At 41.8% G+C, this 13,806-nt stretch overlaps 1 protein-coding gene across 1 annotated transcript in view; it reads left to right on the forward strand.

Moving 5' to 3' along the window:
* Positions 1-13,562, forward strand: part of LOC121963010 (receptor tyrosine-protein kinase erbB-4-like) — a 306,066-nt gene extending 292,504 nt beyond the window's left edge. Inside the window, exons 22-27 of the mRNA XM_042513368.1 lie at positions 700-775; positions 1,011-1,157; positions 6,975-7,072; positions 7,242-7,412; positions 10,848-11,133; positions 12,544-13,562. Of these exons, the coding sequence (XP_042369302.1) occupies positions 700-775; positions 1,011-1,157; positions 6,975-7,072; positions 7,242-7,412; positions 10,848-11,133; positions 12,544-13,373 (1,608 nt within the window). The 3' untranslated portion in view covers positions 13,374-13,562. The remainder of the gene's footprint in view (positions 1-699; positions 776-1,010; positions 1,158-6,974; positions 7,073-7,241; positions 7,413-10,847; positions 11,134-12,543) is intronic.
* Positions 13,563-13,806: the final 244 nt, after the last annotated feature.

A 13,806-nucleotide genomic window follows, 5' to 3' on the forward strand; every position in this document is an offset into this window, starting at 1 on the left:
TGCCATAAAAATAGATGCGCCGTGAGAGATAAATCAACAGAGATGAAAGTGGAGGCGACGCATTTCCAACCTGAAGCATTTCATTTCCCCCTCTAGCTGTTCATTTCCCTAAGGAGCACGCGCGTGTGTGTCAGGCAGGGGGCTGTGTTTCAAATGACCTGTGCATGTACATGTGTGTGCATATGTGCGTTCACATGCAAAAGGCCAGATAATTGCCTTGTTCAGTGGGCTCTACGGCTGACAATTCCCCCCTACAGTCAATATGGAAATCATAAGGCAGTTAGGATATGGCGATGTGCGCCGTTGTCCTTGTCAGGAATGTCAGAAGGGCCCAGTTTTTATTACTATTTCTCGCTGTTGGCCTATAGGCTATTGAGGTAATGTGAGACAATTGGCCAATACAATCTCATTTAGTATCTTAAAAAGCACGCTCACTATTGATGATCCCTGGGTTGGACTAAGGCTAATCAATCACGGTACTTGAGTAATATTGAGCAAAGCAAAATATGGTTGAAAGCACTGTCGATTTCCCGATATCTCACAAACGCTAGATTAAAAGATGGGGCAGCTGTTGAGCAAAATAGTCTACAGTTTAGGTATAAATAGATAGGAGGGATGTGAAGCTTTTAATTCATATTTTCTATCTTTTCTTTTGGTTGTTTTGTCATAAAATTAGCATTTTTATGTGTCTTTCCTCAGATGCCCATTAAATGGATGGCTCTGGAATGCATCCACTACAGGAAGTTCACCCATCAGAGTGACGTATGGAGTTACGGTGGGTGCTTAATCGCTCATCTATATGTGTTGACGTCACTGTTTATTGAGCTCACACCTGTGGGAGGAAAATAAGTCAATGACCTGAAATCCTGTTTCCTCTATTTGCATTTTTGCCCCTTTATCTGTCTGCTTATCTTGTTCTCTGATGTTCTGTGGCTCTTTCTCTCACTGCCCCATGTCTCCTTGTCTCTCTTCTTCCATGCCTTGCTCTCCCTTCACACCGTGTCCTTCAGGAGTGACCATCTGGGAGCTGATGACATTTGGAGGGAAACCATACGACGGCATCCCCACGCGAGAAATCCCAGATATTCTGGAGAAAGGGGAGCGTCTGCCACAGCCGCCAATTTGTACCATAGATGTCTACATGGTCATGGTCAAATGTAAGAAAACACACAAACGTGTACATACACTCACAAACAGAATGTGTATGCAAACTGTGGTTGATATATGGTATCAATCTCCCCATCTAACTCAGCAAAAACGCTAATCAGTGTATTTCCCAAAACATAGAAAGGATTTATAGAACTCACTAGATGTGAGTGTTTACTTTTAGCTAATCCAGTGAGTTAAATACCTGATAAATGCTTAACATACAAAAAAAATCTATGTACAATATTAATAAAATTCCTCCTCATTTATTTAAAACAGGGGCATTCAATTAAAAGTATATTTACTAAAATGTGTTCCCAGTCAAAATCTGAAGCTCATAATGTCTAAATTCATAGCCTGTCCCTTCCTCTGTCAGATCAAGTCAACAACTTGTATTTTTATGTTTGTTTTATGTTTTATGTTTTATGTTTTGTGTTTTTATGTTTTGTTTCAGTGATATGCTGTGGCAATCTTTAATGTTAGTTATTGTTAGCATGCCGATACTTCAGTCATTTAATCAATTTATTTGTCACATAAAAATCACATACAATACAACTCCAGTGAAATTTAATGCCATCCATCCTTTCGGTTTGTGCATTTAAAAGACTGTGATAGTGAATCTAAAACTGGGCAGTCTTAGGTAGGGTCTATATTCAGGATCCTTGTAGCCTGAGGGCCTGGTATAACCGGTACCTTCTTCCCGACTTCAGCAGGCGGAAAAAATGTCTGGGATCTTAAATTATTCTCCTGGGCTTACTTTTGCAACATCTGGTGTAAACATCCTGTAGGCAGGATAGTGCACCACCAATTGTAAGTTTTGCTGAACAAACCACTCTTTATAGGGCCACGCAGTCCTCTCTGGTGCTGTTTCCATACCGGGCGATGCTGTTCCCTGTCAGGAGGCTTTCAATGGTTGCTTGAGTAGAAATTCCTAAGTATTTTAGGGTATACCCAGAATTTCCTGAAATGTGTCAGATAAAACTGTTTCTGGCTCGTCTTAATCGGTCAGTATACGGGCCAAAAATGTGTCATTTGCCTGCATTATTCCAACAAAGAGTGGTTGTACCATAAAAATGGTCTTTCCATTTGATTCCTGGTGTCAAAATTATATGAAAGAAGAGGCTTCATTTGTCTTTCCATGTTGTCTTTTCTTTCAAATTTATTTTTTTTTAAACTTTTTTATATTTTATTATATTTTATTTTATTGCAAATTCCCAGGTAATCTACTTGTAGTTTTTACTAATTTTGGGTAATTTCTTTTGAAGCTGCTCATTGTCTTCTCCTCATGTCTTTGAAAGAAATCAAGCCAATTTGCCCAGGCTTCAAAGGGGGAATAAGACCTAAGTATCAACAGAAAACAAATCTTTTAAGTGTACTTATAGTCAAATTGTACATCCATGGTATGCCCTATTGAATAATTTGTACATAAAAATTAATCACCAGTGAAATAGAAAAAGCTCGTCTCTTGCTGCATATCACACATTTGTAAAGATAACTGCCTTGGCTACAGGTGGCAGCATTAAACACAGTGTTTCAGAGCAGCAGTGAGTGTTGCGGATCACATAATCTTATTTTGAAATCATGTTTATACGCCGCTCCAATTCAGCTTGAGGTGTCACAGATGAGTTGTAGTTTAATAAAAGGGTTCATATTTTTAATATTCATCCGGTAAGGTGTTATCTGAGCTCAGGGGCTGCGACTCAAGGCTGGTAGAGAAGTTGATATGTAAAGAGGAGAGATGAAAAAAAAAATCCAGAGACAGAGATGATGAGATGCTGGTTTATGGTCTGCATCCTCACCGGGGACTCTGCCCACATCCTTGTTCATGTCATCCTCCATCTGGACGACCACACCTCCCTCCCAGCCGACGAACTCTCCCTCCAGCTCATGCGGCTCATCCAAAAACCCCGCCTTCTCTTCATCCTCCCAAATTCTCCCATCTTGCACTAGTTCCCCTGGCTGAATTCAGAACTCTGGTTCTGGTGTCCATGGCTGCGGAGGGATCCACCCTCCCATATTTCCAGGAAACGCTCCAGACATGCGTGCCAATCCATGCTATGAGATCTGCCAGCTATCGGCTGTTTGGCTATTCTTCCTCTCGCACCAGTCTGGTCATCGCTCCACCCTGCCTGAACCCAACTATGGAGGGACTTTTCTGTCACTTCCTGTCTTCTGCTAGTGGAAAATCTCATAAAAATTACCTCACATCAACTTCTCCCAACTGACTTCTTTCTCCTGCCATCGCAGTTCTTTTTTAATCATCTTTTTTTTATGGCACAAATATTGTATCCGCACTATGAATATATACTCTTTATTATTGGCTGCTTGTAGCTCTATAAATTGAAACTTATTCCTGCGGTGTGCTACTGATTCGCTTTGAGTGAGGACAACAGCAGCGAGTGCCTAAAATGCCAACTGTGGTGAAAGAAAGTGATGTGATCCAGCTTGGAGCTTGATATCAAAACGTATTCCCACGACAAAAAATGTTAATCCGACCAAAATGTCATAATATCTAATTGTTCTTTTTCCAAATGAAAAACGACTGCCAATGGCTTTTGACAGCACAGACGCAACCATGAAAGCCCCGCAGCCATTTAGCCTAATAACAATGCCAACCGGTTTCTGTCTTTTTCCCCGGAGGAGGAGAATAAATTTTATGTGCTGTGTAAAATGTCTGAACAATAATGTTATAAATGCTGAGGTCAAAGGGATTCCGTTTACTTTACAAGCAGCAAAAGTGCTCGAGGGCTTCAGCATAGTCCTGTTTTATTAGTAATCTAGGGCAGATTCCATTTTCCTTTAGCTGACAGTTAAGTCTTCTTAAAGAGATGGTTCATCCTAAAATCAAAAATCCATATTTGTCCTCTCACCTGTGGTGCTGTTTATCAGTCTATATTTCTTTGGTGTGAGTTGCTGAATGTTGGAGATATTGGCAGTAGAGATGTTTACCTTCTCTCCAATATAATCAAATTAGATGGCCCTCGGCTTGTGGTGCTCAAAGCGCGAAAAAAAAAAAAAAATATTTGTAAGACTCAACAATGATGTCCCCTTTAGGAATAATGACTAGTTACTCAAAATAATCCACAAACCTTGTTATATTTAAAGCATTTTATTGAGAGTGGTCAATTTGCACAAATTGTCAGCAAATATGCACAAACAGAAATTAATGATGAATATACAAATACATTCTGAAAGTAATTAGAACATTTACAAAATGAGACACCACTCTTCTCCAGGGTGTTTAAAATAAAAATGAAAAAGAAAGAATAATAAAAGAATAGGAGGCGACAAACAAAAAAGCAACAACAACAAAAAAACACAATCCAGCCAACCTAGATATCCAAAATTCAATCAAAGTATCCTACATTCTGTTTCTAGCAAAAATCATCAAATGGCAGTACAATGTTGTTTTCTCCAAATTTTGAATAAATGGCTGCCAGATGGCATCAAATAATTTCAATTGCTCATTTCTAATATATCTTATCCTCTTCAGCTCTAGATTACTAAAAAGATCACCAAGCTACATTTTAACATCAGGGATGCTTCTACCACAGACCTTGTTGTGAGCAGGAACTATTTTCTTTCTAGCAAATTACTCCCACCAACCATATCACCGCGCAGAAGGAAGGCTGCATCTACCAATGGACGATTAATTTGTGACAGGGATGAAATCAGCAGGTGGAGAACTAGTTTATATTCGCTGTTAGTAACAACTAACTGCTCACAGAGGTTGCAGTGAGTTACTTTATCTTGTTTTCAAGCTTTCTTTGGTTAAACTTAATAATGTTCTCATGATGTGCTCAGATGTTATCTTGTGAAATGCAGTTTTGGTTTCAAAATGTGATTTTAAACAGTATCAGCGCAGAATTTCACGACAGGCGCATCCTTCAAAGAGGTCATTGGGAATATCAACCTGTACCTCAGATATTATAAATAAGACGAAACTCTCTACGCGACCAAAATAACAATATATGAATCCACCATATTTTTTTACTGGCTATGCAATGTAACAGCACCCTTAAAAAGACCCACAAAGAAAACAAGCACATAAAAGTTGAGTAACGTCATGTGACTTCACAGCGGAGATCAGAAATAGCCTAAACAGGTCAAGCATCGAGTCAAACTAGCAGGGGGGTCACGCCGCCCCCATCGAGAGCCAGAGGGAAGCTCAGCAATTGGCCGCATCAATTCTAATTACATGTTGACTGAGAGCCGTTGTGTGTGATGTGGTGTGCTGTCACAGTGCGTGCCCCGCTGCCTCAGCACCACCCCAATAAAGATGAAATAGTGTTTGATTGCCGGAGTAATTGCACCTCATTTAGGTAATGTGCCTGCGTGGGGCGCTAGAAGCGGAAATTAGATGAACTGAGCAAAGAGTGGCAGGCGAAATGACAACATAGAAGGTCAGGGTTTATCTAAGGAGAGCAAGCTTCAGATCGACGGGAGCTTTTATGGAGAGGAAGCATACATTAGACCACAGACTGAGGTTTGGAAACAGCTGCATAAATGCAGTGAGGAGTATTTTTGTCACTGTGGTAACCACTAAATTTGAACTAAAGTGAAATGAAGCAATTACATTCTGCTGGTGATCCGTGGAACCTCCCTCTAGGATTGCCAGAGGCGCCCAGACCCCACTTTAGCCGTCGCTGTAGTAGAATATGTAATGCAGACACTGAAATCAGCAACTCTGTTTGCTTTTCTGTCTAATCTGAGCTGAGACGCCACCTGGCCTTTCACTTCACCTGCAGGGGTTTGCTGTGTTTACTGCAGCCTCAGGGAGGGAGAGCAAAATGGAAAACACTTTCCTCCACCTTAATAACTACCTCTGATTTGCCCTTGAGCAAGGCACTTCCACTTAGAGTACATGGAACTTTGTTAAAGTGAACATCATGATTGTTCTTTCGCATTTTTCTTTTTGTATTTCAACAAAACCTCTGTAGACATTCATCAGAGTCTACATTTTTCTTATTTTAAAGATACATTTAGTATACAGGTTTTGTTTTGTTTTGTTTTTTTCTTTTCAAAATCCCAGGGCATCAAATAGACCCCCTAGACGTATGATATGGATGGCTGTCAACTAAAATTTGATGCTGAGAGCAACTCACGTGGTATAAAGAGAAAGAAAGTCTTCAAATAGCTGGAGAGAGGGGAGGTGGATGGCTCAATCAAAACTGGAACTTTCATTTTAACCCAAAACATAATCTTTTTAGACACCCTGAGCTGAAAACATGTTGATCTGCAAATATATAATTGTCTCTCAAAGTTGCAATCTAAAAAATCTCCACTTGATTTAATTTGGCAGCACCTATGGCATAAGCGGTGATTGTTTTGGGATCTCACTTCCCAGAGAGTCAAACAATAGTTGCGTTTCCATCTAAATGTAGCACAAATTTTACCAGGATTTTCAGAAAATCTGCAAAAGAAAAACTGAATTCATATACTTTTCTGTCCACTGCTGTTTTGCAAATACTGGGAGTTGGGTCATCAAGTTGAGCAGAAGGTGCAACAAGTACAGCACCTACTGTTGCCAGGGTGATGTCAGTCTGTTGGCACCTGTTTCTGAAGTGTCATAGTACAACTGTGCAGATTAAATGGAAATCCTTGAGATTATTTCTTTAACCAACCCCGTTTTGTTTACCATAATATGTAAGTTATTTATTTTTTTCTTTTTGTTTTATTTGATATGTTGGTTATTATTCTATCCATAAGAATGGCAGTGACATGCAGTGCATTTCTTCTTAACACACACACAGACACACAGATTCAGATGCTCGTATACAGATCTTTAATGGCCTCCCTTGTTCTGTCTTTCTCTTTCTTTTCCTCAGGCTGGATGATTGACGCAGACAGCAGGCCGAAGTTCAAGGAGCTTGCTGCTGAGTTCTGCAGAATGGCCCGGGACCCCCAGCGATACCTCGTCATCCAGGTGTGTTTACCTCTACAGGCTTACTGTCAGAGCACTCAATAATAGGACTTTTAAATGTAGTAGAATAAAAACATAATCTTTATTGTTTAATATAACTTCTAGCAACAGCAGCATCCATTAAATTAAACCTATCACATTAAGTAATGTTTTAATTTTGTCACTGGTTTAGGGAGACGACCGCATGAAACTCCCCAGCCCCAATGACAGCAAGTTCTTCCAGAGCCTTCTGGATGAGGAGGACCTGGATGACTTGATGGATGCTGATGAGTATCTGGTGCCTCGAGGTTTCAACATGCCTCCTCCGTCATACACGACCAGGCCTCGCGTCGACTCAAACAGAGTAAGGATACTGCATCAGTACATAAATACGTATGCTTATAGATCTAAATATTTTTATTCCTCCGCGTCTGCTATAGCTGTGACTGGAGGTGTTGTGTTTTCGATTTGTCCAGACGTACATACATATGTTCCATTCTTTTGATTTCTCAAAAACATGTTGAGGGAATTTCTCCAGATTTGGCACAAACATTTACCTGGACTTAAGGATGAAGTGTTTGTTTTTGCTGGTCAAAGAAGAAATGTTAAGGTCACTGTGACCTGGTCAGTCACATTCTCATTAACTCAACTCAATTCTCATTTCTCAAGAACAACTTGATTTCTTCAAATCTGACACAAGTGTCCCACTTTGAGTCAAGGATGAATTAATGAATAAACGGTCAAATGTCAAAGGTCACTGTTAACTTGCAACAATTTCACTGTTGTTACTGCTATATCTGAAGAACACCTTGAGGGAATTTCTTCACATTTGATGCAAATGTCCAAGTGGACTCAGTGCTGAAGTAACTTTTTCTTGGAGGTCATAGGCAGTTTTCGGTTTGTCCAGACGTACATACATATGTTCCATTCTTTTGATATCTCAAAAACATGTTGAGGGAATTTCCTTTTTAGCTCGAACGTCCACTTTGAGTCAAGGATTTTCAGATTAGAATTTGGTGGTCAAAGGTTAAGGTTACTATGAATTCATAAGCAAATTCTGACAACATTTCATACAAATATCTAGTATTTTCGGTCACTACTCAGCATCATAACTCAGGAATAGAAGGAGAAATTTGGTCTGATATGGAATTTGTGACACTAATCTTGAAACTGTGCTGATTGTATAAATCTTTGCTGTTGTTGTTGCATACAACCGTCTTGGTGGTGACTTCAGCTGAATCACTAATTTTGATGTAGTCTTGAGATGGCTAAAAAATGACATTTTAAGGTGTTTAAGCATAAACCATCATTCATAATTAAATATTTTAATATAATAATGCACCAAATGTCATTATAAAACCCTTTCAAATCTACTGTTTTACCTCGAAAGCACAATATTTCTCTGCGGTCAAAAACTGCCCGGCTCCCTGTCCTCTATAAGTGCTCAAGGTGGTTAAGAACTTCCAATACACCGATGATTTTCCTCTGCTAATGGCTCACCTCCATCATTTCTATCCCAGTGTGTGTGGCTTAAACTTGGGCTCTTTATCCGCCGGCTCCCCAGGCCCCAGGTTTCATTACTCAGAGCTCCATAAGCAAATAACAGACACTCCCTTAAAATGCCAGAGTCGTTTACTAATAGACAACGAGTGGCTGTTTGCTCTGCAGCATGCACCACCTGCTAGCTCACAGCTCTGAATCTTATGCACCTTTACCCTCATGACCTACACATTTCCTCGCGGCTCTTTGCTCCCTGAGGAACACACACAAAAAAACACTCACGCTAATCCATCCACATGTTCAAGGTCATGACCCCTATCATGAATTGAAACTGCTTTGATTATGCAGTGAGAAGCCCCTACATGCCCACACAGGGAAAGTATTGTTGAAATCTGTCGGCTGGTTGACTTTGCCACAGGAGGTTAGTTATTCAGGTTGCGCCGCTGCAGACGCCGCAGTCCGATACAGAAGGTTATCTAATCTGGGCTGATTTGCTCTCACACTCACACTTGAAAAGAGGAGCAGATAATGGCTGGCTTTGAAGAAGGGATGAACAGAGAAGTTTTGAGGAGGGGGACGTTGATTGCGATGGAGGGAAGAAAGTGGGAGTAGGTGGACAGATCTAACCTCAGGATGTATCCTTTTTTTTTCTCTCCCTCTATTGTGTTTTGTAGCTCTGCTTCCTGTAATTGCTGCTGTAGCGCTTGCAGTTGGCAAGAGTGCCGAGGAGTAGGCCTGGGTTAAATAGCCCGCGGCAAGCCAACACAGCACCACGAGAAGCCCTTTGCTTCATATGTCATGTTTTGTTTTTTCTTGTGGGGTTTTTTGTTCTTTTTTTGAGGTTCAGGTGTGTGTATTGTAGCTCTGTCTGGCTGCCCTTCACAGTCCCTTAAGGCGGATGACTACACCGTCAGAACTTTGTTGGAGAATTTTACCCTCAGCAGGCAGCTGCACGGGTTAAAAGTCCCACTTCCTTAGCCGCAGGTGGCGTACAGCTGGCTTAAACTGACTCAAACTTTATGATTTTTGGCTTTAACACAATGTGTTTGTTGTGGTTCAGTTGAACTCGAGACATCTTTAGTTGTTAAACAATGCTGTTCTATGTCTTCTTTCAGCAAATAGCTGCACAGTGTCCGACAAAGCATGCATCAATTGTCTCAAGTAGAGCACCAAAAATCAAACTACACTTTTCTTACATGGAGGGGCCCAAAATATCAGGGAGCCCCCCCTAGCCTTTCACCTGCAAAATGGCATCCAGATTAGAAAGAAAATGTTTTAATGTTTGATTTGGCTTAAGGGAGGAATGTTGAATTTTACAAGGTTGAAATTTTTATTTATATAAAATTCCCTCAGAATCACAAAACCTACAAGGGGGTTTTATATGCATATTTTATGTAAAAATATCCAAAATCGCACCATTGATCATGGCCTGAATTTTCCCCCAGTTACTTAGGGAGGTTAAAGGAGAAATATTTTTAGCTTCGGTGACGATCATCAGAGTTCCTGAAGATCCTCACAAAGTCTTTAAATTAAATCAAAATAAACACTGAATTCATTAATCTATAATTAAGGTTGTAATTGGTATTAAAATGTCTTAATTTAATCTTTCAAAAGTCTTAAAAATGCTAAGACATGGGAAGGATGATTTTATTTCTCTTACATTGCATCGTAAAATCTCATGATATTTGGAACCTTCAAATGAAACAAAATAATACGCCATCACCCAAAAAAAGTGAAGTTTTGTGTTACAGTAAATATTTGTGCAAAATTGTCCCTAACCTGATATTAATGTGGGTTTATGTTTGTTTTGTTTCTTCAAAATTGTCTTTTTGTGAAATTGTTATTACATTTTTATTGCAAGTGCCATTAAAAAGTCTTAAATCCCACTTGCCTTGGGCTGTAGGAACCTTGGTCATGATATTATAAAAAAAAGCAAATTCACACTCCACCCAACCCCCTAATCTGATAAATAAACTACAGTCCCTTAACATGTACCGACAGGAGAGAGACTCAACATGACCACAGAAAGACATAAAAAAGTCCACAAACATTTGCAAAGGAACTGAAAAGAGAAACAAAACTACAACAAGAAGACACAAACAGATGCATAACAACAACAAAGACACACAAAACAACCACAAAAGAGGCGAAACAACCAAAAAATCTGTGTATCTTGCTCCTATGTAGGAGTGGTGGTGGGGCCTTTTGCAAATTGGTGTCCTGTGGCCCCAGTGTCTTTTAATCCACCTCTGTTTGCTTAGTGAAATCAAAAAGCATTTTTCTTCTCTCTTTGCCTCAGAACCAGTTTGGCTATCGAGACGGTGGTCCAAACCCCGCAGAGGCCTCTGTGGCAGGTGCCCAAGCCTGCGTGAACCAGGAAGCCACAGGCGGACCTGGTCCAGCCCTGGAGGACCAGCGCTGTAACGGGAGCCTGCATAAGAAGACCCTGAGCCAGGGTGGGGGAGAGGACAGCGGGGGCCAGAGGTACAGCGCTGACCCTACCATCTTCCTTGGGGAGAGGGCGCCAAGAGGGGACACCGATGAGGACGGATACATGACACCGATGAAGGACAAGAGCTCCTCAGGTACTATACCGCCCACCATACACAAGAATACTTTGAAGATACTCACATACTACAAGGTTTTTGTAAAGGCTGTGTATCTTTCAGGGTATTTGCAAGACCACAACTAGGTTTATTTCCCATTCTGCTCCTGGTGGAAAATATTACACCAAACTCCCTTTAAGAAATTTGACATTTTAACAGCTCCTTACGTGTCTGCAATAACACATAACTCTACAACTACAAACACGAAGTAAAAGGAGTCATATGTTGACAGTTTTCTTGTAAATTCAGCATCAATGTAATCCATAAAGATAAAATGTATAGAAAGCTCAGACTGAGTTCTATGACCATCTTACACCAAATGATCGAGATCACTTAGGCCCGAGTGCACCAACTGGGGTAAAACTCTTGTGATTTTATTCCAAGATCGCTGAAATCGCTTGAAAAGTTGTTTGATATAAGGCCAGGGTAAGTAAAACACACGTCAGATTAATATTCCAGAGCAATTTTAACAGCTACAATTGTTTTAAGGAAACTAGAAATAAATGTAGATAGAAATTTTGCAGCCCTGCAGGGAATTTTGTTGTGATGATCCATCATGGCATTTTAGGAATTGTATTTAATCCACAGCATGGTGTAGATAATAAAAAACAATTTAATAAACTTACCCCATTATATTAATTTCAAGTAACACTGGCTGTAGAAATAAAGTGCTACAATCTTTTGTGCTGTTCCACGAAGACAGAAAAACAATTTAAATGTAAAACAAGTGCATCTTGTATGTACTATAAATTCCAGCCTAGTGCACCTTCTCCCTGCTCTGTCATCTCTTTGCTCATTCGCAGAGTAAATACGATCTTTTGTAGTATATTCTGCCTGTCATTTTGCCCGTTCATTTCATTCCACTCCATTGATTAAAATTCCTCCCTGGTTTCCGTCAACGGTGTATGTCAGCTACTACAGAGTCATGTTTTACCTTTGATCATAATTCAGTCCATCAGCCCCGCTCTTGCACTGCCGTCTTTGATTTTTGAGCAGCTCGAAATATAACAAAGCCTGCAGCAAAATGCATCTGATGCAATGTCAAGGAGCGGAAGAGTGGGCAAAATCAATAGGTTTCGCACCCCACTATTATAGCGTTTGGAAGCAGTGAAGAGGGGTCATTTGCTGGCATTTTCACCTCCGGCAGATGGAGTTTCCAGTGCCAAAGAACTGCTGGCATGTTGCCCATCTGGACCTGAGTGGCTGCCATTTTCGCCATTATCACCACCATTTTCTGCCCTCATTAGCGAGTGATCTCCTTCTCTTATTCTTTCAATTTTCACTGCTTTTGTTTTCCTTTCTCTTGATTTGTTTCCTGTCTCTCATGAACTCCTTTTCTCTTGTTCTCCACTTTCCTACCCTCCCTTTTTTTTCCGACCCTTGCTACAGAATATCTGAATCCAATCGAGGAAAACCCGTTTGTCTCGCGGCGTAAGAACGGTGAGATCCATGCTTTGGATAACCCGGGCTACCACAGCACACCCAACAGCCAGCCCAAAGGAGAGGACGAGTACATCAATGAGCCTCTTTACCTCAACACCTTTCACAGCCCTGCCGAGCTCGGCCTGGAAGCCCTGAGGAGAAACGGTCTTCCCCTGCCCACCCAGCCCCCCTCTTCTATTGCGTCTTCAGGCTCCCACCTCCCGCTTACAATCCAAACCACCCTGCCCCACTACCCCCTCCCCACGGCCCAGCCCTCTCCATCTGGCATGCCTTGCCATCACGGCCCACCGACACACATCCTCCACGCCCATCACACCATCAAACCCGCAGGACAGCCTGGCAATCCAGGTGGCGGCTCCGCCAGCCAGAGCCAAACAGGAACTACTGCCCAAGCCCAGGTGTGCCAATCAGGTGCTTTGTCCACTTCGGCCACCATCGGACACGGCAGCCTGCCAGCGTACCAGATCCACGCCACCACGCACCCGGCCAGCATGCTCAAGCATGGACAAACGTCGGGTAAAGTCAGCGGAAAAAAGCTCAAGGTGACCTTTGACAATCCCGAGTACTGGCAGCACAGCTTGCCTCCTAAACCGTCCAACCAGGTTGTCCCTGATGGCGCCCAGGGCGGCTCCACCAACGCCAAGCTCTTCTATAAGCAGAACGGACACATACGGCCGGCGGTGGCTGAAAACCCTGAGTACATGTCTGAGTTTTCCCTGAAATCCGGCACCGTCTTGCCGCCTCCACCTTACCGGCAGCGGAACACTGTGGTCTAAATCACTTGTTCCCCAATTTGACTCTAGCCTCCAGCAACCCAGACATCCTCTCCGGTTCCACTGTTCCACACAGAAGGGAGCGGCCTCAACCAGAGGCCCCCAAACTCTTTCCAAATAACCATCTGCTGTAGACTGTAGCGACATCTGAAGGAGGTGGACCGAACCGAGCCAAGCAGACCCAACTCACCTTCACCGTATCCAATCCAGTCCATTTCTGTCCTGTAGATAGAGACTGCGCTCACCGAAAACGTGAAGGTTGTGGTATTTTTGGCGTAAACATGACTCACACAGCAGTGGACGTACCATGTTGTCCCAGCGAGGTAGATGGACTCCACTTGGGGGACCTGAACTCACTGCCAGCCACTGCAGAGAGGAACAAGGTGTTTTATTATTTTTCTGAAGGGTATCTGAAATAAGCAAACAGACGGAGCAA

This window comes from Plectropomus leopardus, chromosome 24 (assembly GCF_008729295.1).
Source record: "Plectropomus leopardus isolate mb chromosome 24, YSFRI_Pleo_2.0, whole genome shotgun sequence".
In the NCBI taxonomy this organism is placed as follows: domain Eukaryota; kingdom Metazoa; phylum Chordata; class Actinopteri; order Perciformes; family Serranidae; genus Plectropomus; species Plectropomus leopardus.